This window comes from Bubalus bubalis, chromosome 3, assembly GCF_019923935.1.
Source record: "Bubalus bubalis isolate 160015118507 breed Murrah chromosome 3, NDDB_SH_1, whole genome shotgun sequence".
Lineage (NCBI taxonomy): Eukaryota > Metazoa > Chordata > Mammalia > Artiodactyla > Bovidae > Bubalus > Bubalus bubalis.
This window is the reverse complement of record NC_059159.1, coordinates 148,610,587-148,633,399: the sequence shown is the minus strand read 5'-3', so window position 1 is coordinate 148,633,399 and position 22,813 is coordinate 148,610,587. Positions and strand designations below refer to the sequence as shown.

At 45.9% G+C, this 22,813-nt stretch overlaps 1 protein-coding gene across 4 annotated transcripts in view; it reads left to right on the top strand.

Moving 5' to 3' along the window:
* Positions 1 to 22,813, top strand: part of SYK (spleen associated tyrosine kinase) — a 108,144-nt gene that overhangs the window by 51,498 nt on the left and 33,833 nt on the right. For all 4 annotated transcript variants that reach the window (XM_006067990.3, XM_006067987.3, XM_006067988.3 and 1 more), the window contains exons 3-6: positions 1,773 to 1,933; positions 18,606 to 18,741; positions 22,116 to 22,197; positions 22,571 to 22,614. In XM_006067990.3, coding sequence (XP_006068052.1) covers positions 1,773 to 1,933; positions 18,606 to 18,741; positions 22,116 to 22,197; positions 22,571 to 22,614 — 423 coding nt within the window. The remainder of the gene's footprint in view (positions 1 to 1,772; positions 1,934 to 18,605; positions 18,742 to 22,115; positions 22,198 to 22,570; positions 22,615 to 22,813) is intronic.

Below are 22,813 nucleotides of genomic sequence, written 5' to 3'. Positions count from 1 at the left end.
AACATTCTCCGAACCTTTTATCAATATCAGCAGGGTAACCCCAAACTGGTTGGATTGAACACAGTGAGGGATTTGGATGTGATGACAGGTTGTCATCCAAAAAGGTCCCAGAGACTGTGACAACTTACATTCCCGCCACACTCTCCATAGCACGTGGTATCAGGAGGCTCCAGGCTGGCTGACAGTCTTCTGATCGGACTCACGTGTTGAACCATTTCCTTGCACTTTTTGAATGTATGCTTTTTATATATACAGGTGGATAACAGTAAAGGCTTTTTGAAGATTCTATCCACTCACTCCTTTACTCCTATAATATGCTCTGCACTGAATTCAGTCTTGCAGACCAATACTATGGATTCTATACTTTTCACTAGTATTTATTGGATATGATTTATTCCAGGGGTCCTCCAGGATCCAATGCCTGATGATCTGAGGTGGAGCTGTTGTCGTAATACTAGAAATAAGCTCACCATAACTGTAATGTGATTGAATCATCCAGAAACCATCCCCCATGAGGTCAATGGGAAAATTACATTCCACAAAACTGGTCCCTGGCACCAAGACTTAGACCATCCTTTTACTCTTTTAATCAGTGAGGTATAATTTACACACTATGAAAATTCATCCCTTTTGAGTGTACAGTTCTATGATTTTTTTTTAACAAACAGGTGACATCACGTAGCCCCACACCCAGCCCCAATCAAGATACACAACAGGTCCATCACCCATCAAGCACCCTCAGGACCACCCCCGACTCCAGCCCCTGGCAACCCCTTACCTGATTTCTGTCCCTATAGTTTTGCCTTGTCCAGAATGTCATGCAAATGGACTCACACAGCATGTAGCCTTTTCAGACTGGTTGCTCACACCCAGTATAACACATTTGTGAGCCAGTTATGTGTCAGTGGTCCCTTCTTTATTGTGGCTGAGTAGTATTCCACACTCTGTTGCTTTTGCCCTTTGCTAACTTTGAACTGGTTACCTCCTTGGTATGTAGCTGTTACTGCTTTTGTTTTTCATCCCATCTATGAAGCATGACAAAATGTTCAGGTTCACCTTCCCTTCTACCTCCCCTCCTCTCTTCCCTCGCCTCAGGGGTTGGTTATGTTTTTATTTTCACTTCTTCTGGTTCTTTTTATAACTTTGAATCATCGACTTGTGTTCTTCATTTACTACTGTAATAGGTGTCTATTTCTCTGCCACTAAGTATGATTAGGAAGTTAATTCACCCAGCTGTCAGCCTCCTTCTCATTCTTGTTTTCCATGTTGTCATTTCTGCATTGTCAAGATTTCTTTCTTTTTTCTGTGACCACATCTGCAGTTATAGGCAGCAGCATGTGTAAACACTTAGCCTGAAGCCTTTTAGGGGAAGACAGAAAAAAAGCATGTCTCTTTGCTTGCACACATCTTAAGGCTTCCAGATTATCATTAAATGATCAGGATCTAATATAAAACAGTCAGTTCTAGGAGGTGATTGATTGGGAGAGGGCTGGAGGCCCATCCTCTAGACTTCATGGATTATTCCTGGTGGTTTCTAAAGCCCGATGTGTCTTTGCAAAGGCCAGCCTCTGTATTCTAAAACATATTTTGTTAGTTATACACTTGAAGATACTTTAACATACAAGGCCTATTAACTTTCTTTATTGAATGAACAAACAAACAGATGTGATTTCATTTTACCGTTTTCAGGACTTAGGTCAGATTGGACCTGCTTCATGTGTCTTTCTTGTCACTTTCACTTATTATGGCTCCATCTCCTCTCCTCGTGACAGGGTCAAGCTCTTGAGCAGGCCATCATCAGCCAGAAACCTCAGCTGGAGAAACTGATCGCCACCACAGCCCATGAAAAAATGCCCTGGTTCCATGGAAAAATCTCTCGGGATGAATCTGAGCAGATTGTCCTGATAGGATCAAAGACGAATGGAAAGTTCTTGTAAGTATTGTGTCTTTTCCCTTCAGCCACTGGCACCAGGCCTGCTTGGACAGTTAGGAGTCACTCAGCCCTCCCACCCCTGAACTCCTGGTGACCTCGGAGAGGGATCATGTGCTATCAACTGAGACACGCATGTTGGTTGTCATATGAAATTGACAAATTTCATATGACATCTCAAATTGAAGCCATCTCATGTAATTCAGCATTTGTTTTGCTCAGTCTGGCCCCAAAGTGAACCCTCTTCTTGGGCACTGAGGGACATCAGTTAAGAAAGTCTTTTCAGCCACATATTCTGCTTTTAATGACAAACATGGGATGTGTAATAGTATGCATCCACCCATGTTAAAAAACAGTGCAATATGTTTGCTCACATTTGCCTCAAGATCTCAGACTTTGCTTCTCTTTTTACTTGGAGAGACATGCCAATGGGGCAGATAGAAAAGAAAATTTTCTGATAGCCACTCATATGAAAGGTTAGCACAGGAACTTGATCACAAGCAGGTGTGTGAACTCTGGCCTCATAATCTCAGAAATGAGGTGTACATCCCAAGCCCTGCTCACTATTATTCTCAATGGTCAGTGCACCTCAATCCTGGAGCTGCTGGAGATGCAGGTCACCTCAGGGCAGGGCTGGTGGTCCAGAGAAGGCAAGGAGCTGTCTCAGACAGGTGTTGATCTCATTCCCCTGAGATGCTGTGACCAAGGGGATGGAGGTATGCTCACCTGTGCTTGTCACTACTCAGTGATCACACCCTAGCCATGCCGACTGGGTGCCCCATCCTGGCCTTGGACAGTTACATAGCAGTGTTAGCCCTGTAACCAAGAATGTGGAGACACACCTAGCTGGTGTTTTAAATTTTTCCTATAAATAAAAGTGTTTTCTCTGAGTATCCATCTATTTAAAGAATCAAAGTAAATTTAGTTGCTCGGTTGTGTCCAACTCTTTGCAACCTGTGGACTACAGCCCACCAGGCTCCTCCATCCATGAAATTCTCCAGGCAAGAATTCCGAAGCCATTCCCTTCTCCAGGGAATCTTCCCCATCCAGGAATCAAACCCCAATCTCCTGCACTGCAGGCAGATTCTTTACCATCTGAGCCACCAGGGATTCCAGCCCGACTTTACCATAATCCCTTTTATTTAAGAGGTGAGGTGATCTTAAACACAATACTTTTTTTAAAAAGTGATCCTAAAAGCAAGCATAGAGCAGCCCGAGTGGGCACCCAAGGTGACTGGGATGATGCTTAGTGGCTGCAATAACAGCCACTGGTAGAGATCCTGGAGCAGGAAGACATTTTCCCCTCAGTGTGGCACCTCTTGGCTCATTTCCCATGAGGTTTGGACTTTCACCACCTTCTTAAGAGTAATTTCCAACACACATGTCATGGGACTGGGCCTATGGCCGCCTGTGGGTTAAGTCAGCCTTAAGTTGTATTATCCAGACAGCAAGGCCTCCTGCCTTCTTGCCAGTTCAGAAGCCTGCTCTCAGGCTCACTGGGGAGCAGCTGCACTCAAGGAGGCTGCCTTCTTCCGACCTAGACAAGGGGGTGCCGCAGGGGGCACCCACCGTGGAACAGCCCCACAGCTATGGAGACCTTCCTACTGAGTCTTCTCGGGCCTCATTCAGGTTTCCCTAAAGAATGTGTCTCCTCCACACTTTCCCATAGTTTAAATGAACTTGTCCATCTGTGGACTAGCATTTACCAATGTCCACAGCTGTGTGTGTTCTTGGGCTTCCCTCATGGTTCAGATGGTAAAGAATCTGCCTGAAATGCAGGAGACCCGGGTTCGATCCCTGGATCAGGATGATCCACTGGAGGAGGGAATGGCTACCCACTCCAGTATTCTTGCCTGGAGAATCCCATGGACAGAGGAGCCTGGTGGGTTACAGTCCATAGGGTCACAAAGAGTCAGACATGCCTGAGTGACTACACTTTCAGAGTTGTGTGAGGTGCTAGATGCTGACTCCATCCTGGACTTTGGAGATGGAGATCTCTGCCTTGTGAAGTCCACATCTCACTGGCAAAAGTAGACACTGAACAATTGAACAAGAGCTGCACAGTGTATTGGCGCATTTAAGGAAGGGACTAGAACTTGCTGTGATTGGTGGTCTGGGATTCTGTTTTATGCTGGGTAATCAGAAGGGGCCTTGCTATGAAGGAGACATTTGAGCAGAGACCTGAGGGCAGCCAGGAGCCATCCTGATTGAGGGAAAAGCCTGTGTGGGTTCCCAGAGGCAGGAGTGTGCTCGGAGAGTGAGGCCACCATGAGGCCACTGTGGATGGTACAGAGTGTGGGGGGTATGGATGGAGGATAGGGGCTAGGCCACTGCGGGCTCTCCAGTATTAGAAGACTTTTCTTTGGGCAAATCAGTACATCTACTTTTGGGAAGATGTTAGGGCAGATACAATTGAAGTTCATGGGGACCCATCTGGCTGGGTGTAGAAAGAGCCAGTGCAGAGGAACGAAAGTGAGCAGGCTCACCAGGCCCACTTGTGTGCGTTTATATACATTTAAACCAAAGTATGATGTCCAGTTTTCTGCAGAGATTTAAAAGCCTTCACCTTCTCATGTCTGAGCACAAGAACTGCCTTTAATTAATGTTGGAAGGAGGAGTGACATGGGTGCTGGTGGCTGCACCAGTGTGGCTGGGCTCTGTGTCTCTCCTGTGCATTCGGGCCCTTATTATTGGGAGCATCAGTTCATTTGCTTCCTCTCTTGTCCCCAGTGACCCTGGGGAAGAGGCCAATTTCAGCACCAACCTTCTCTTACCCTGATGTTTACAGTTCCTTGTCCAATCTCATCTTGCTGCTTGATTTTATCACTGAGGGCTGATGATCCAGCTCATCATTACTTGCAGTTCTTATGTAGGTCCATTCCCAGCCCTCTGGACATGGTTTGGCTCCAGTTGGCCACCCATGACCACCATGTGCTTCTTATACCCCCACCAACCTCTTCATACCGGCTCAGAGGTGCTTGTTTCCTGTTCCACCCTGTCTAAGACTTGCCAAGACTGGCAGATCTTACCTGGAACACGCCCACAGCACATGGAAGATGATGAGAATGTAGGAGGCTTTCAGATTCAGAAACAGAACCCATCCTCTGTGATTCCTAATGATGGGCTTCATTGTGGCTCAGACAATAAAGAATCTGCCTGCAATGTAGGGACACGGGTTCAATCCCTGGGTCAGGAAGACCCCCTGGGGAAAGGAATGGCTATCCACTCCAGTATTCTTACCTGGAGAATCCCAGGGACAAAGGAGCCTGGTGGGCTACAGTCCATGGGGTCAAAAAGAGTCAGACATGACTGAGCAACTCATACATACATGGATAGCACATGAATAGGTCACACGTAATGTTAAAGTGCTTCATAGAAGGTTAATACATATAAGTGGATGTCGAGTCATTAATGAACATAGGATAAAAGGCCAAGGGACACCCATGGCTAATGTTGAAAGTTTACAGTTTCCATTTAGGAATATCTTGGAGAATCGAGTGTGAAAATATTAGATTCACTCTGGAATCTCTGGTCTGCGTTGTGGTTCAATGGAGCAGATCCCCAGCCTCCATCTTAGAAAAACAGTTTTCTTGCCACCCACAGAAACCATATCTTAAAATGTCTGAGACCTAAATGAGGTTATAAATCCTCTCTAATGCAGTTTAAAATGCAGAAGGTATGGTCCAAAGACTCTTAACTGTTGAGATGATTGTGTCTGGGGAATCTGGCCAACTCAGATTGTAGTTTTTCCTCCTCTTGAATTATAGTATGAAGTACATTTGTGGTGGCAGAACTTCTGAGCCAAGAGGGACCTCACTGCTAATGGTCTAAATCCTTTGATTTTCAATCAAGGACTTAGGTGGAGAAGGCAATGGCAACCCACTCCAGTACTCTTGCCTGGAAAATCCCATGGATGGAGGAGCCTGGTAGGCTGCGGTCCATGGGGTCGCTGAGAGTCAGACACAATGAGCGACTTCACTTTCACTTTTCACTTTCATGCATTGGAGAAGGAAATGGCAACCCACTCCAGTGTTCTTGCCTGGAGAATCCCAGGGACAGGGGAGCCTGGTGGGCTGCCATCTATGGGGTCACACAGAGTTGGACACAACTGAAGTGACTTAGCAGCAGCAGCAGCAGCAAGGACTTAGGCACAAGGGAACTTGCCCAGGACTGTCAGGCAAGGAGGAGATGAGGGCTGGAATTTAGGGTCTCTGATGTGTTTGGACAGAGAGATTGCTATCGTTCAGTTGCTCAGTCATGTCTAACTCTCTGCAACCCCATGGACTGTAGCATTCCAGGCTTCCCTGTCCTCACTATCTCCCAGAGTTTGCTCAAACTCATGTCCATTGAGTCAATGATGCCATCCAACCATCTCATTCTCTGTCACCCCCTTCTCCTGCCTTCAGTCTTTCCCAGAATCAGGATCTTTTCCAGGGGGTTGGCTCTTTGCATCAGGTGGCTAAAGTATTGGAGCTCTATCATCAGTCCTTCCAATGAATATTCAGGGTTGATTTCCTTTAGAATGGACTGGTTTGATCTCCTTGCTGTCCAAGGGACTCTTAAGAGTCTTCTCTTTTGAACCACAGTTCAAAAGCATCAGTTCTTTGGCACTTAGCCTTCTTTATGGTCCAACTCTTATACCCATACATGACTACTGGAAAAACCATAGCCTGAGAGGAAGCAGCAGCAAAATCCATGTCCAGGGCCTCTCCCAGGCCCCAAGCCCCACTGCTCTCCCCATGTAAGGCATGGTGCCAGGGTGTGTCACTCAGAATGCCCACTCTCTGCCTTGTCTCCTGTCCACACAGCGCTGCTGGGACTGCTCAGGAGTGGCTTTATGAAGCGTGGCCAAGATAGACATTATACTGTCCTTGGATAATAATGGATGTAAGCATAAAGGCCCTCTACAGAGGGAATAGACAATGTGGTCTACAGAATCCCCCACCCCCACAGTCACCTGCAGCATTTCTAGAGGTAGCTTTTCATCACCTGCTATAATGGGCTGAATGCTGTGTCCCCACAGATTCATATGTTGAAGCCCAAGCCCCCAGTGTAAGAGATTTGGAGGTGGGGCCTTTGGGAGATGATTAGGTTTAGACAAAGCCACAAAGATGGGTCCCCATGATGGGATTGCATACGAAAAGGAGGAGACAGGACTTTCTCTGCCTGCTCACACTGAGGCAAGGTCATGTATGTAAGTGTACAGCCAGATGATGATGGTCTACAAGCCAGGAAACAGGCTGTCACGAGACATGGGCTCAATCAGCATCTTTTTAAGAAACGTTTTATTTTGTATTGAAGTATAGTCAATTAGAAATGTTATGATAGTTTCAGGTGGACAGCAAAGGGACTCAGCCGTACATATACATGTATCCATTCTCCCCCAAACACCGCCCCCGCCCCCAGGCTGCCTCATAACATGTAACACAGTTCCTGTGTTATGCAGTTAGGACCATCATCTTGATCTGAGAATTCTACTCCAGCACTGTGAGAAAGAAATGTCAGTTGTTTAAGTTCTCCAGGTTGTGGTGTTCTAAGATACTTGTCCATGTCTGGGGTCTAGATGGCCAGGTGGGAACACCAGACAGGGACCCCCAGCCCAGGTCCTGTGAATGGTGGCCAGAGCTCTGCCTCTTTCATGACACCAGGGACAGAGGCAGAGTGGACAGGCTATGTTGAGCATGTATCCCCTTGGCTCTCTGAGGCCTCATTTGACAGCATGGTTTGCGATTTTGAGAGATTAGTCACAGCTCAGGTGTGACTACAAAATGAGTTTGTTAGGAAAGGGAAACAAAGCTTACTTTACAAAAAATTTGTATCCTCTCCCCAAAAGGAAAGATCCAGAATTGGTGGGGTTCAAAGCCTGTATAATTTGGAGATCTTCTTTAAAAAGAACACAAAAGTAGGTACAAAATACAGTATTTTAGAGTCAGAGAAAAATCAAAATGAATTTCAAGCTTCTAAAAAACTGGTAAATACTTCAGACATACAAAATTTTAAAAAGTAATATAATTTTTTTAGTTAAGTGCCTGACATGTGTCTATAGCATTTTTTATTTTCTGCGTCTTCTGACTGCATAGTGCTTGGTTGCCTCTTCATTTAACAATAATTTGACAATATTTCCTGCATATTGAAAAAAGAAAACTTGGTCCTTCCTCTTGGATCCAACTCATTCTAAGTAATGCATGTCCATTTTTAGGATTACTCTCAACTCTGGGAAAGGAAGTTGGAGTGGAAGAGAGAGTGGTCTTCTCTGGCTATGATGAAATAACTTTTACAAATTATATAAAACTCTAAGGCCATGTGGTCACACTGCTGGACCTTGCTTGGGCCAGATGAGCCTATGGGGATGGGCTGTGGTCAACAGGCCTCTGACCATCTCGTGTATAAATATCTCACCACATGGTTCATGCAGGGCAGCTCAGAGCTCTCACACAGGCTGCCCCCAAGAGCACATCATGTCTGTTGAAATGTAATGTGCTGGCCCCTTCATGTCATCATGGAAGCTATCTCAGAACAAAAATGCTCTACACATGCCATGGTCTGCAAATATAAAACAATGGAATTGTCACTTTCTTTGTATTTAGTCTCCAGGTAAACATTTTATTGTTTTTGGCTAAAGATCCTTGCAAGTCTTAAAGAGTCGGGAGTGAGTTCAGCAACCTTTAAAACACACAGATGGTGGCTTATCCAAATGGCTGAATTAGCCTTGCACAGAGAAGGTAGTAGTTTAGATCTATCAAAGGAATCATCACACCAGTAAGTCGCCAATGCCATTTTCACTATGGTTCTTATTGTCTGACTTTAAACAGAAGTATGCTGTTTAAAAAATAGCCTTTCATTCCACAGAATAATGAATTCCACCAGATACATACCAGGCATTGTGACAGCACCGTGAGATAGACTTTGATCCCTGCCCACAGCACGCTTAAAGCCCAAGTGCATGCTGTTGCTCATGTCCAATTCTTTGCAGCCCCATGGACTGTAGTCTCCCTGCCTCCTCTGTTCATGGGATTCTCCAGGCAAGAATACTTGAGCGGATTGCCATTTTCTCCTCCAGGGGATCTTCCTGACCCAGGAATTGAACCTGAGTCTCTAGCATCTCCTGCATTGCAGGTGGATTCTTTACTGCTGAGCCATCAGGCAGGCCCTTACAGCCTAGGGGAAGATGTCAAATTTAGAAAGACATGCTGCAAACTGTGTCATGTGTCCCACCCATCATCACAGTCTTTCTATTTAATGATACCAGGGACACTGACTCTCAAGTGTTATCTTTATTATATTTCTTTTCACATGTTTATTGTCTATCAGTCCACTTATTATGAATGCCTAAGGCAGGTACTGGCATCTTCTCAGATGGAGCCCCAACGCTCAGAACGGGCTCAGTGGTAAGACTCTTTCTGGGGAAGAGGACGTTTAAGCTGTCTCTGAGCAATGAGAAGAAAATTAGTGGAGAAAGAAAAGAAAAGAAATTGGGGACTTCCTTGGTGGCCCAGTGGTTAAGAATCTGCCCTCCAATGCAGGGGCTATTGGTTTAATCCCTGGTTGAGGTACTAAAATCTCATATGCTGCAGGACAACTGCCTGCACACCACTGCTAGAGAGAAGTCTGCTTGCCTCAGCTAAGACCCAACACAGCCAAATGTTAATTTAAACAGCATATTGTGTTTTGAAAAATAAAAGAAAGTGGTCCTGGGCAGGAGAAAGTGTCAGTGCAGAGTCTTAGGGGTCAACATTGTGACCTGAGTGTGACTTGGCCAGGAGCAAAGCAAGAGTAACAGGGAGCTCATCAGGCAGGGGGCCAGACCGGAAGTCCCTCCAGATCCTAAGGGGTGGGCCAGGGAATGGATTGTCTACTCAAGGACACTTTGAGAGTAAGAAGGGGCCAATGACAAGATGGAAAGGGGGTACAGCAGAGGATAACAGGACTGTCTCAGGCCAGATGGTCATCCTTTTTTGCACTAACTGTAGGATTTGCCAAATGATTCTTAAACTGGCTGATTAGATTTAGCTGAGGCTTCTCAGGGGGCACTAGTGGTAAAGAACCCACCTGCGAATACAGGAGACATAAGAAATGCAAGTTTGATCCCAAGGTTGGTAAGATTCCCTGGAGGAGGGTATGGCAACCCACGCTGGTATTCTTGCCTGGAGAATCCCATGGGCAGAGGAGCCTGGTGGCTATAATCCACAGGGTCAAAAAGTGTTGGACATGACTGAAGTGACTTAGCATGCACACACACACACACGAGATGGTGAAAAGGCAGGCCTGACCATCAGGAGGCCTGACCTCCTCCATCAGGAGGGAGGACAAGTCACAGTGGGACAAGTGCTGGGCAACTGTACCCAGAGCTGCTGGGCAAGAACGGTGGAAGGAAAGGCGGGGTGGGTTGCAGGTGCTGACTACAGGTCTCATTTTGGAAATGCCTGGTGAATGCCAGGCCAGCATTGCCACGGGGCTGGGAGGTGGAGGGGATTGAAATAGAGATCCCAGGAGAGTTGTGGGTTTGAGCACTGCCAGGTCAAGTCTCCAGGGCCAAACCAGTTGGGCTGTCAGGTCTGGAAGACTTGTGAGGTCCTGAGGGACCTCCGGAGGGACCTCCTGAGGGAGACCCTGACCTCTGGGCTTGCCCCCTCCCCGAGTGTAAAGAGAGGGGGATGAGGCTTCTGTGGGGAGAGAGATGGCAGAGAGTCAGGTCTTGGACCAGGCATAGTAGTTTGCAGAAGTCAAGAGTGAGTGTGGCCTATGCGGTAGCTGCGTTGGGCGGGCAGGGGCAGGAAGGTGAAGACTGAGGCCAAGAGGAAGCCCCGGGGAGCTGGAGTCCAAGGGTCTGAGAGGCACCTGTGCTGGGGAGCGTGTGAGGAGGGCGAGACTTGTGGCCTGTGGGCTTCCCCCGTCCTGAGGTCATAGAGCGGCACAGCTCCTGCACTTGGGGTGGGCCCCAGCACCCTGCGTGGGCCTGTGGTTGTTGCATGTGATGGGTGGGACTCCTCCGCCTGCTCCTTTCCCATGTCAGCTTTTTAATATGTCAGCAATCATCTCGGGTACCCCGGGGGCCCTGTATGCCGAGGAAGAAGAGAATGCAGAGGCCTCTGAGCAGGTGCCAAGTAGTGATGCCATTTGCCCTTCTCAGGCCCTCCACCATCATCTTCCCACCCAGCCCGCTGGAACAACTGAGTCCCCCTATGTGCTCTGCATCTGAAATCCAGGTGCCCCAGATCTTCCTTCTTCATACCGTTCGAAAAGTAAACCCTTTTACCTTTGCGTCGTCCCATCCTCATTAGCCATTTTCCAGGAGTGTCGCCCGCTCATCATTTCCTCCCTTCCTCCCTTCCACTGCCCACTGTATTGATTTTCATTATAGCCCATGCCCCTCACACCCTCACCTTCCTTACACACGTGGGTGCACAAATTATGCACACACATACACATTCATTTATTCATGCCTCTTACATTTCGGGGCCCTGTGGGAAGCCCTCCAGGAGAACTTAAAGGTAAAGAAATGAGCAGCATGTATAGATGGTCTGATGAGGGTGTACCCCATTCTGTACACAGCTGGATACTGGAAGATTTGGTGACAATGCCTTTCTAAGGGAAAAAGTTGTGACCACCCAGAATCAGAGGTCTGCAAAACCGTGTGGTCCTTGTCCAGGATGGACCTGGCTTGGGGACACCAGATAACATATTACCTGCCACCCCTGAATCTTAGAACAATGCCCTCTTCCCTCCCCTGCCTCCGTCCCACCAGGTGGACTGGGAGGCAGGTGGATTCCTCTCTTTGGAAAGAGCTATGAGATATCTTTTTCAGCGTAAGTGCAATTCAGTATAAGGTAGCCAGGAAAAAAAAAAAATGTATTCAGAATGTGACACATTTTTCAGAGACAGTGAGAAAGCTTGTAAGAATATATATTTGTATTCCCTATGAGCAAGGAACAAATGTAAGTTAGGAGAAAGGATGAAGAATGAGGTTCCACAGGATGGATACGAAGTCCAGAGCAGATGATGTAAGCAGTGGTTCTCAACCTTCTGTTTGTGTGCAAGTCACCTGCAGGCTGGTTAAAGCACAGATTGCTGGGTCAAACCACAACCCCCCCACCCAGTTTTTAACTCACCAAGTTTGGGTTATGACTCAGAAATTTGGATTTCTGACAAGTTCCCAAGAGATGCTGGTCTGGGGACTACATTTGAGCCTGTTCAAGATGCCCAGTGCCTACCTAAGCAAAACTAAGAATAGTGATAATTTGAGATGTTCCAAGTTCATTGGAGGATCTTTAAGTATATGTGCAGTAAGAAATTTTTCTGTTTTATTTGATTGATTGAGACATGGTTAACCTTGAAACTGCTTCTGTTTGTAGAAACTTAAGTTCAGACAAGCACAAGCATTTAATAGCTCTGTGATTGACAGCCTAATTAATGTCTCTGACCTCAGTTTACTGAATGATAAAAAGGGAAAACTAGTGTGCTATCTGGCTTGTTAATCAAGATGAACAAGGTAATGTGTTTAAAGCTCAACCTGTGGCTGTCCTGTACTTGTGCTTCCTGCAACTATGAATCTTTTTCTTTCATCAATTCTGGAAAATACTCAACTATTTTTTTTTCAAATATTACTGTCCTTCTTTCTTATCATTTCTTCCTTCATAGCTTGCTATTAAACATATTTTAGCCCTTACTCCATCCTCAATTCTTTCTTATTTTCTGTTGCCTTTCTCTATGTGCTGCACTATTTAATGTCCTTAGATTGTCTTTTGGTTCATTAATTTTCACTTCATCTGTATCTAATCTACTTTCAACTCATCCACTGTTTTTTTCCATCAGTTATACTTTTTAAAAATTTCTAGCAGTCCTGTTTCTTCTGGTTGTTTCTCAAATAGTCCTGTACATTTTTGAGAGCATCTCATTGCTTGCTAGTTTTTGTGAGTCCCTCATTTGTTTTTTGAACATTTCATGCATAATTAGCTTATATTCTAAATCTAATGATTTCAATACAGAAAGTCCTTAGTGTATAAATCTATGTCTCTCCTGCTCTCTTTCTCTTCCTGCCCTCTTTCTCATAACTCCTGTTTCCTTTGGTTTGGGGTGATCTTTTGAGCTTGTATTTGATTGATATTCATCTGTGGGACTCCTGAGTGTTCTGTGCCAGGGACACTGTCCTCCGGGGTTGAAGAGGTTTTCTTTTTCATGGTCCTTGCTTCGTTGTGGGAATCCTAGGTTCAGATGCTCACTTTGCTGCTGACCCCAAGAATGGGATGTTCTCCCTGTGTCCACACCAGTACTGATATTGGTATTTGTCATTAGGTGAAACACACTTTTTTTTCTTATTTGTCACTCACTTTTCCCTGCTCAAGTTATTGTTCACTTTTTTCTTATATACCTGCATTTCAAAAGCAATCTGTGGGTTTAGGGAAAAAAAAAAAAACACCTTACTTTTGTTCACTGATGAATGAGACTGCATGACCCTCATATGCCCACAGTAAAAGCTGAGTTTTTTGAGTGCTCTTGTGTGCTGCCATCAGGGATCAAAGTGTGCCATTTCATTCGACACATGTGGCTCTGCAGCTATAGGTCAGCAAAAAGAGTCACGGCCTGTCTGAAGTGAAAAGTTTAAAGAGGGTTGTGGACTGATGTGAGTATCTCTTCATTGGTCTGATCAAAGTCCCCCTGAAGCTGGAGGAGAAGCAGTGTGACCTGGTTTCACCTCATGAGTTAGAGCACAGGGAGAGAGAAGGGAGTTTGTGATAAAACTTTTAAAAAGGCAGTTGTGTGAAAGAAGAGCTTGGCGTGGCCCTGTATTTGGACCTGTGTTCCATACTGATTTTGCTTTCACTGCCTGTGTGGCAGTCTCATGTGCCTAAATTTTGCTGAAGTGCAAGACAGAAGCACCCAGAAGTTGCATTTTCTTTTCCGTTCTGTGGATCATTAAGGCTGGTACCTCTCCTGAGTCCAAGGATGCTCTTGGCATAATGCTGGCAAGCACACTACTGAGAAGGCTTCCCAGGTGGTGCAGTAGTAAAGAATCCATCTGCCCAGTGCAGGAAATACAGGAGACATGGGTTCAGTCCCTGGGTCAAGAAGATCCCCTGGAGTAGGAAATGACAACCCACTCCAGTATTCTGATCTGGAAAATCCCATGGACAGAGGAGCCTGGCTGGCTACAGTCCATGGGGGCACAAAAAGTTGGATGCAGCTGAGCACACATACTACTGACCATGCCACTCACACATCTTCTCCCCCACTCCCAGCTCCTCTCTTAAGAAGCCACCGTCAGGCCCCATGCTGCAGTATCTGACCACCTGATACAGCATCAGCTCTGGAAGTGAGCCCCCCCCCCACCGCCTCCATGTCTCTCTGACCTCCCATCCGGGCCGTAGATATACAGCTCATCCCCAGCGCTCTCCTTTCCACCCAGCTAGCCATGCTCTGCTCTGCCATGGGGAAAAAAAAAATACGCAGACAGTGAGAATGCCTGGTGGGCCAGGCTGTGCCCCGGCTGTTCTGTTCTGTCTGCAGCAGACACAATGCCATGACTCCAGACCCTGGTGGGTGAGGGTCACCTTGAAGGTCCTACCACCGCTTGGGTCCTTACTTCCCTGTGAATGTCTGGGCATCATTACTACATGTTTTCTCTGATCCAGGAAGTCATAGGAAGCCCTCCAGGCTGCGTCTGGCAGAATGAACACTCTCCTGACCTCAGTTTTGCTTGTGCCTCATGTCTGTGATGTGCAAAACCTGCTCATGGCAGAGTCTGAGACGGTCTACCCTTGGAGACAAGGTGGATCTCCTGCTGTCTCAGCAGGGACTTCAAGTCAATCTTAAGGCCAATTAGGACAGCATCACAGTTTGAAAGCACTGAAGTCCCACGCCTTGTAACAGCAAAACACAAATCTGTCGTGAGCCAAGATTTGTATTGGCTTCTTCTATCTGCTTCTTCTAAGAGACTCCCTGGAAAAAAATTCTTCTGGGGCTTCTGGGAATGTGCTGAAGATAGTTAAACTGGAAGGTGGTCAACCTCAAGAGAGGCTGCAAGACCAGCCTTTTCTCTTTCCGCTTTGGGCATCCATGTCACAAACCCGGTGGGTGTCCCAGGACACTGGAGGTCTTTCTGAGGAACAGGAGGGGGCCAGGAGGAGGAGGAGCTGCTTCAGCTTCCAAACCAGTATTTTCCGTATGTTAGATTAAAAATAGCCCAGCCCAGGATCTGCCTGCAGCCAGCCAGCAGACACCTCACAGTTGCTGGCCGTTAGTGTCACCAAGCCTCTGGTCTTTGCCACCTACAGATGCTGGGCCTGTGGGTTTCCCTTCTTTGCCTCGTTTCCTGCCAGCTGCCTTGGGGCCGCTTAGGCTGCATGTCCACGGTCTGTCCCTGTGCCTGCTGGTCCTTAGACTGTGCTCACTAGGTAGCTGTTGCCACTGGTGTCCCAGGAGCTGGCACAGGCTGCCTGTCAGGAGCTCTGCAAGAGAGAGACTCCTCCGGGGCCTGTTCTTGGGAGGATCCTCAAGGAAGTGTGTGCCTTTACAGAAATTGCTGATCTATTTCTGTCTCACACCAGCTCTCTTTTAATGCCATTTTTCTTATGAAATATTCAATACACACAAGAGTGCCTCACTCTATACGTGTATCTTAGTGGATAATTATAAAGCAAATGCCACCAAAGAACTAAAAGAGGAGAAGCATCACAGAAGGCCCCTCACTCACACCCATCCCAGAGAGGACATTACTTTCTGTACCCTTGTGTCCAGCATGCTCTGGCTCTTTTCTTTCACTTTTTACCACCTAGATATACATTTCTTAATGAAATCGTTCAAATTTACCTATCTGGGAACTTCATATAGGTAGAATCACAGTGTCCATTTATACTTATGAGAGTCACTTGTGCTTTGTATCATTTGATACAAACATTTGAACATTTGTATCATTTGAACAAACACTGTCATTTGTTCATTTTATTCATGACATTCTGTGGTATGAATACCCCAAGACTGACTGACTCTGTACTCAGCAGATACTTAGCTTGTTTACAATTTTTGATAATGACAGATAAAGCTGATATAAACATCCCCACACACGTTACAGGTGCAGAATGCATGCATTTTGTATATCTTGGAGTGGATCGCTGACTCAGGGAATACATAGGTTCAGTTTCAGTAGAGAATTCCAAATTGTTTTCCAAAATGATCGAACTAATTCACGCGCCTGCTGGCAGTAAATGAAGGTGCCTAATGCCCTCATTCTCAGCAATTTATTATTTCCAGTCTTTTTAACTTTTGCCAGTCTGGAAGGGGCATAATGTTATTTCCATTGTGGGCTTCATTTCCATTTACCCATTTCTAATGAGGTGATTGCACCATTTCCCTGTCATTCTGCGATCCTCTGTCTGTTTAACAATAAAAGATCAATCAAGACCTAAGGCAAGATAGAGTGGTGGGCACTGGACATGGATTCAGAAAGTCAGAGTTCATATCCAGTTAATTGTCTCCAGGACCCAAAGGTCCAAGATACAAAGGTAAAAGTAAAGTTATTTGCTCACTCATGTCCGACTCTTTGTGACCCCTTGGACTGTAGCCCACCAGGCTCCTCCATCTGTGGGATTTTCCAGCCAAGAATACCAGAGTGGGTTGCCATTTTCCAATCCAGGGACTGAACCCAGGTCTCCAGCATTGCAGACAGACTCTAAGCCAGCAGGGAGGCCAAAGACACCAAAGACTTGAAATCAAAGAATGGTATTTTGGAATGGCCTATGGACATCGTTATCTGGAATTAACCTTTTATATGTATTTGCATAAAGTCTTAATGCTTCGTATTTAAAATTCGTAAAGTTCTTTGAATCTTCAAACTATCCTATTTGTTTGTCACTGATGCTTATAAACTAAACAAAGCAGGGGTGAGTAATCCTGCCTTATAAAATAGCTTCCCTAAGAGATAAACTCAGTTCTTCCTCATATAAAACTGTTTTTCCTTTTCTGTGTGGTTGTTTTTCGATTTGACAGCAGCCAACTGGCCTTAATTGGCCATGTGACCATGAAAGGGAGCTTACACTTTGGGGTGCAGGCGACCTGCTTGGGTTTGGGGGAAGGGCTGTTTTCACAGTGCAGAAGGTTTCAGAAGCAGTCCTGCAGAGGTCGAGGGGAGTCTGGGTGTGTCCTGCCACCCACACCAGCTGCCCTGAGCACTGAGGCATGGAAGGAACCTGTTCGCCGCGCACAGCCAAGCACAACTTAAAAGAAACTTATTTTTAAAACAAAGTTCCAACCCCGTGTGACACAGCTTAGCTCTCATGTCCTGGGTTCACTTTTTGAGATGAATCTACAAGGCCAAAAGTGACTGGGTCAGCTTCCAAAGCTGGCCCTGTGGATGTGGTCTCTTACAGCCAAAGGGAGGCATCAGAAATTTCCCCACAACAGGGAAATCCCACAACAGTTTTGGCACATTTGGGCCTCTTCCCAAAGTACAGTTGATTGGACACATTGCCTAACATTTGCGGGCCTCAGTTCCCTCATTTTAGAAAATGACAAGGCCGGCAAGGCTTTCTGGGACCTTCTGAGATCTCAGTGACTTACCCTCTCACATCTTGTGATCCCAAAGCTTTGAGTTGCTGAGACGGGAAGATGGGCTGAGGATGGTGATGACTAAGAAGTTCAGTTGGGGGAGGGGATTCACCTTCATTCCGTGCCTTTGCAGCCCTCACCTAGACTGCACCCTCCCACAGTCCCACAGGTCTTCCTGGGCAGGGCAGAAGACCTCCCCCTACAGTGCAATGGGTGTCTCTGTTTGGCATAAGACTCACAAGTCTCATCCCTGGATAAGGGAAGAGACCAAGAGGCCCCTCAGGGACCAGGAGGCAGAGCCTGGGCAGCCAGCACAGCCCCGGTTCTGCTCATTGGTCCCCAGCCCCCAGCAGAGGACATTTTCTTCTCCTGGTGACATCATCTGACGCTATCGCATGGTGGTTTAGTCACTAAGTTGTGTCCAACCCCATGGACTGTAGCCCCGCAGGCTCCTCTGTCCATGGCATTCTCCAGGCAAGAATACTGGAGTGTGTTGTTATTTCCTTCTCCAGAGGATCTTCCTGACCCAGGAAATGAACCCAAGTCTCCTGCATTGTAGGCAGAGTCTTTACCATGGGACGTTTTAAATCCCAGTCCTTTCTCCTCCCTGTAAAAGGGAGAGTGCGCTTGACGGAATGAAGAGGGTCCTAGGAAGTGAAAGCCTTTCCTGGCCTCCATCTAGGGTCGAGAATATTCCTAGTTAAAATGCCCACCAAACACTCTCTCCAGTGACACACCCTGGGCTGGGCAGGGGATCTGCACTGTCTGGAATCTAACCCAAAAGCAGACCTCATGGAAAAGAGGAGCCGAGTGCAGAGGGCTGCACAGACTCCACTGTTCTGGGGTGTTGTGGGATTCACGTGCCCGTGCTCTGAGCCAAGTTGTACTCCAGGTGAATGGAGGACTCACCCCCAGAGCCTGGGCCTCTCCTGACATCCCCTCAGTGCTCCCAAGCCCGCTGGGTGTTCCTTGTCTGGGACTCGAGGTGTCATCGAGCTGTGAGCTGGGCCTCCCTGGGTACGAAGCCCTTGACCCAGAGGTCAAGACGCTGCTGCAGGCGGCCTGCCCAGGGCACTCCTCCCCACCCCCGGCAGGCAGTAGAAGTGATGGTGCCGCACTGTCTTCTCTCTTCCAGGATCAGGGCCAAGGACAACGGATCCTACGCCCTGTGCCTGCTGCACGAGGGCAAGGTGCTGCACTACCGCATCGACAAGGACAAAACAGGGAAGCTCTCCATCCCTGGCGGGAAGAATTTCGACACACTCTGGCAGGTACATGTCCTCCTGGACCTTTGTAGAAGACCTGGGTCCTTGCTGAGACCTGCCCAATCAGAGTCTATGGTGCACCCTCCAGGTTCCTGGATGCATTGGTCTAGGGTTACCATGTTAGGTGACTGAGGCTCCCATAGCTTGCTCAGGGCCCCTCAGCTCTTGGCACCGGGCAGTGGTACTTAACCAGGACTACACGTGGTTTAACAGGAGATCCTGCCTTAAGGCACTAGATCCTGCCTTAAGGCACTCTACCTGGAGCCCAGAGCAGCCTTTCAGACAAATACACAGTAAAGAAAGGCATAGATGGCTGGGAAGGGAGTCTTAGAGGTGGCTAATCAGACTATTCTTTGAATTGTGAGAGGCCAAATTTAATATGAAATGTCAAGTGCCATTCTCGCTGCAAAATTAAGGCAACCTAGTGGTCATCATTTCCTGCGTGTCAGGCCACCACTTGTATAGGATTATACACGCCTGGCCTAAAAAGGGGTTCTTCTTAACCTGCTGCTGCTGCTAAGTCACTTTAGTTGTGTCCGACTCTGTGTGACCCCATGGACGGCAGCCTACCAGCTCCCCCATCCCTGGGATTCACCAGGCAAGAACACTGGAGCGGGTTGCCATTTCCTTCTCCAATGCATGAAAGTGAAAAGTGAAAGTGAAGTTGCTCAGTCATGTCTGACTCTCAGCGACCCCATGGATTGTAGCCTACCAGGCTCCTCCATCCATGGGATTTTCCAGGCAAGAGTACTGGAGTGAGGTGCCATTGCCTTCTCCGCTTCTTAACCTACCTGATAGTAAAGCCCGAAGCAATGTGTAATATGAGAGTTACTTAGGCGCTAGTGAGCTCTAATCCGGTGTTCACCCCTGCTTTCTACCAGGTACGAACGACTTGGCTTCATTCTAAATCACAGCTCCATGAGGAAATGGCAGAACATCCTATAAACTGTAGTGGGCCCAGAGGCAGAGAAAACCAAAGGACTCTGCCACCCCAAGAATGACAGCTACGTTGAGTTTTTGTAGGTGCAGGATGTCACTGGGAAAGGGTTCAAATGTCCACACCAGGCCCCACCCAGGAACTTCATGGGTGGCACCAGCAGGAAAGTACCAGGCTCAAAAAATCTTGTCTTTTTAAAACCTGAGATCAGGGATCCCCATTACCTTTAAAGCACTCAGAGTAACCACCACATGATGTATTTTGGCTCTTAACTGTAGCTGGAAGAAAATCTTTTTCTTTGAATGCTGGGTATTTTAATATTCATGCATATTAGTCATAACACTGACATTATTTTTGGTTTGTAGCTCATTGACCTGTAGCTCATTATTGACCACAGGCTTTGCTTTATTTTAATGGTATCGTTTTGAAAGGGTGTTTGCCCAGTGCAAATCAGAGAGATGAGTAGGGAATATTGCCTGCTGGAATTAATTTCCCATCAGAGACTCTCACCTCCTACAAGAATATGCTGATGGTGTGCATTGAGAGGCACTGGCCTCCATCCGTCATTCTGATGCTTGACGGTCCTGGACTCCATCAGTGCCACACGGCCATTGGATTTCTCCTGAATGACCGTTTTCTCTGAGTGAGTCCACTCACAGTCTCCAAGTCTGCATGCTGACTTTAATGTTAAACATCTTTAATTGTTGGAAAATTCCTTCCCAGGACTTTTTCCCGTATTTATTGATTCCGCTACCATATCGTAGTAGTCAGCCTTATTTAAATCTTTCCCTTGGATGTTTGTTTAAAAAAGAGCCTCGAAAGTGCCAGCAGTACCTTCCATTTTCATGAGTGTGATTTCAGTGTTCTTTCTTGACAACAATAAGGTTCCACGGTACCCTTCCCCTACCCAGGAATTTGGTGCTGTTTTTCTGAGAGTTGGTAATTGCTTCCCTACTCTAGTTTTCCTTTCTGTAGAGAAAGAATCAACACACTTATGGATCACGTCTGGCTCTGAGCTGCTTTTGTGTAGTCCTTGAGGAAAAATGGTTTCTATATTTTAAAGGGTGATTTTTTTTTAATAAAGAACTATGTGACAGAGATGATATGTGGAATGAAAAGACCTAAAATATCAATATCTGGCCCTTTACAGAAAATGTTTGCGTACCCTTGCCCAAGAGGGAAATCTTTATGTATATGCCCACCTCCCACCCATCCTTTTGGAGTAGATTGTCTGAAACCATAAGCATGTAAGGAGATATTTGAATGATAATGGAGAGATGCATGGGATATTTCAGCTGTTGTAGGGATCTCAATACTATGCCTGAGAACACACTGTTGCATTTAACAGAACAGAGAGAGCTTTGCTGTCCATTTCAATAGTGTGTTAGGGCTGGTCATACTGGAATATTTATAAAGAGGGTATATTTCATGTTGTGTTCTTTCCACAATAAAATAAAATTTAAAAGAAGAATGCTCCCTGGTAGGATAAAATATATTCACTCAATGAACATTTACCCAAATAGGCAAGTTTTGAGATAAAAAAAAGGTTTAGGAGTCAAGAGTCCATAAATGGAAAAGGAATCAATAAATAGATATGAAAGAAATATCAAATAGAAGGATTTTAGTTTGTCTGAAGGGGAAATATCTGTTTGAGAAAAGAAAATGTGAAAACTAAGGCTGTCTTCCTGTTGCATAATTTTGATTAGATATAAGTAAATCTACTTACCATTCATTTCCTTTTTAATGTAGGAATCAGACATCATGATTCATAGTTTCCTGGGCACCATTAGCCAAGGGTGTCCATGTTCTGTGAACATAAGGCCATTCTCCAAAGGGCCAGCTTTCTCCATGGCCTAGATCTTGTGTCACTTGTGTGGTGATGTCTTCTCTCTGAAACTTTTGGGCTGAGTTATTTGGTCCCTCCAAAGCCTTTGCCCAAAGCACTAATACAGAATCAATTACTTACCTTATAATTCATTTATAGCCTTCTACACCAAGGAAGTAAGCACCTCAACAGTAGGAAATGTGTCTCCTTCACCACAGTCTACCTTTTGTCCTCTCTCAGGCCTACCAAACCACAGGATGTTTGTTGAAAGACCGAATGAATGAATTCATTGTTATAGTATCACATGGATATAGAAGAATACAAACAAAGACATGCAACTTACCACCAAAGAAAGAAGGAAGGAAGGAAAGGAAGGAAGGAGGGAAGGGAGCAAAGAGTAGAAAAAGGTTAAAAAGGGAAGGTGGCATGTGGACTTCTGCCGGAAGTCTGAGGGTGGGAGAAAAGAGGAATCAGGAAGACCACCAAGGAAGCACCTTTTGTTGTTTAGGGCTGTCCTTGAATCACTTTTAAAATCCAAAAGGGGAGTCAGCTGCTCCAGGTAAGGAGCATTTCCTGCCCCCATTATTTATGATACTTTCTTACTTTTTTATTTTTCAGCTGGTCGAGCATTATTCTTATAAATCAGATGGTTTGTTAAGAGTTCTTACGGTTCCATGTCAAAAAATTGGCGGGCAATCGGGTGAGTAGCCAAGACATTGGAGTCTCACTCCTTCAGATGCTGATAATAATCAGCCTCACTTTAGATTTGATCTGTTGCAAAGTCAAACCAGATGGGATGAGACTTTGGTTTTACTGATTGATTAAAATGATTACTCCAACTGTATATTTATCATTCATCAAAAACTAGTCAGTAACTTTAAAAATGGATTTGTTTTTATTGCTTATATGAGAAAATTGAGTGGAAGAGGATAACAAGAAATGTATGCAGAAAATATATCTGCTTCTCAAGCAGTAATATTTTACAGTCATGTTGATTGATCTGCAGTGGAGGAGGGGATAAATAGATGGTTTTCACTGACACAGCAGTAATTGTGCATGTTCTTTCTAACCAGGAAATATTAACTTCCGTCCACAACTTCCAAGTTCTCATCCTGCGGTAAGTGTTACTTAGCCAGGCCATTAAAGATGAAGCAGTTGTATATTAGCACAATGAAAAGTATTTTTAGACAAAGGAGTAATGGTCATTGCTTTTATCACACTTGATAAACTGGGATTGCTGGTGCAGCTAGAATCAGCCTATTTTCAGTTCTGAGCTAGCTAAGTTAGCTTCTTTGGTAGGTTAAAATCCCTCCATT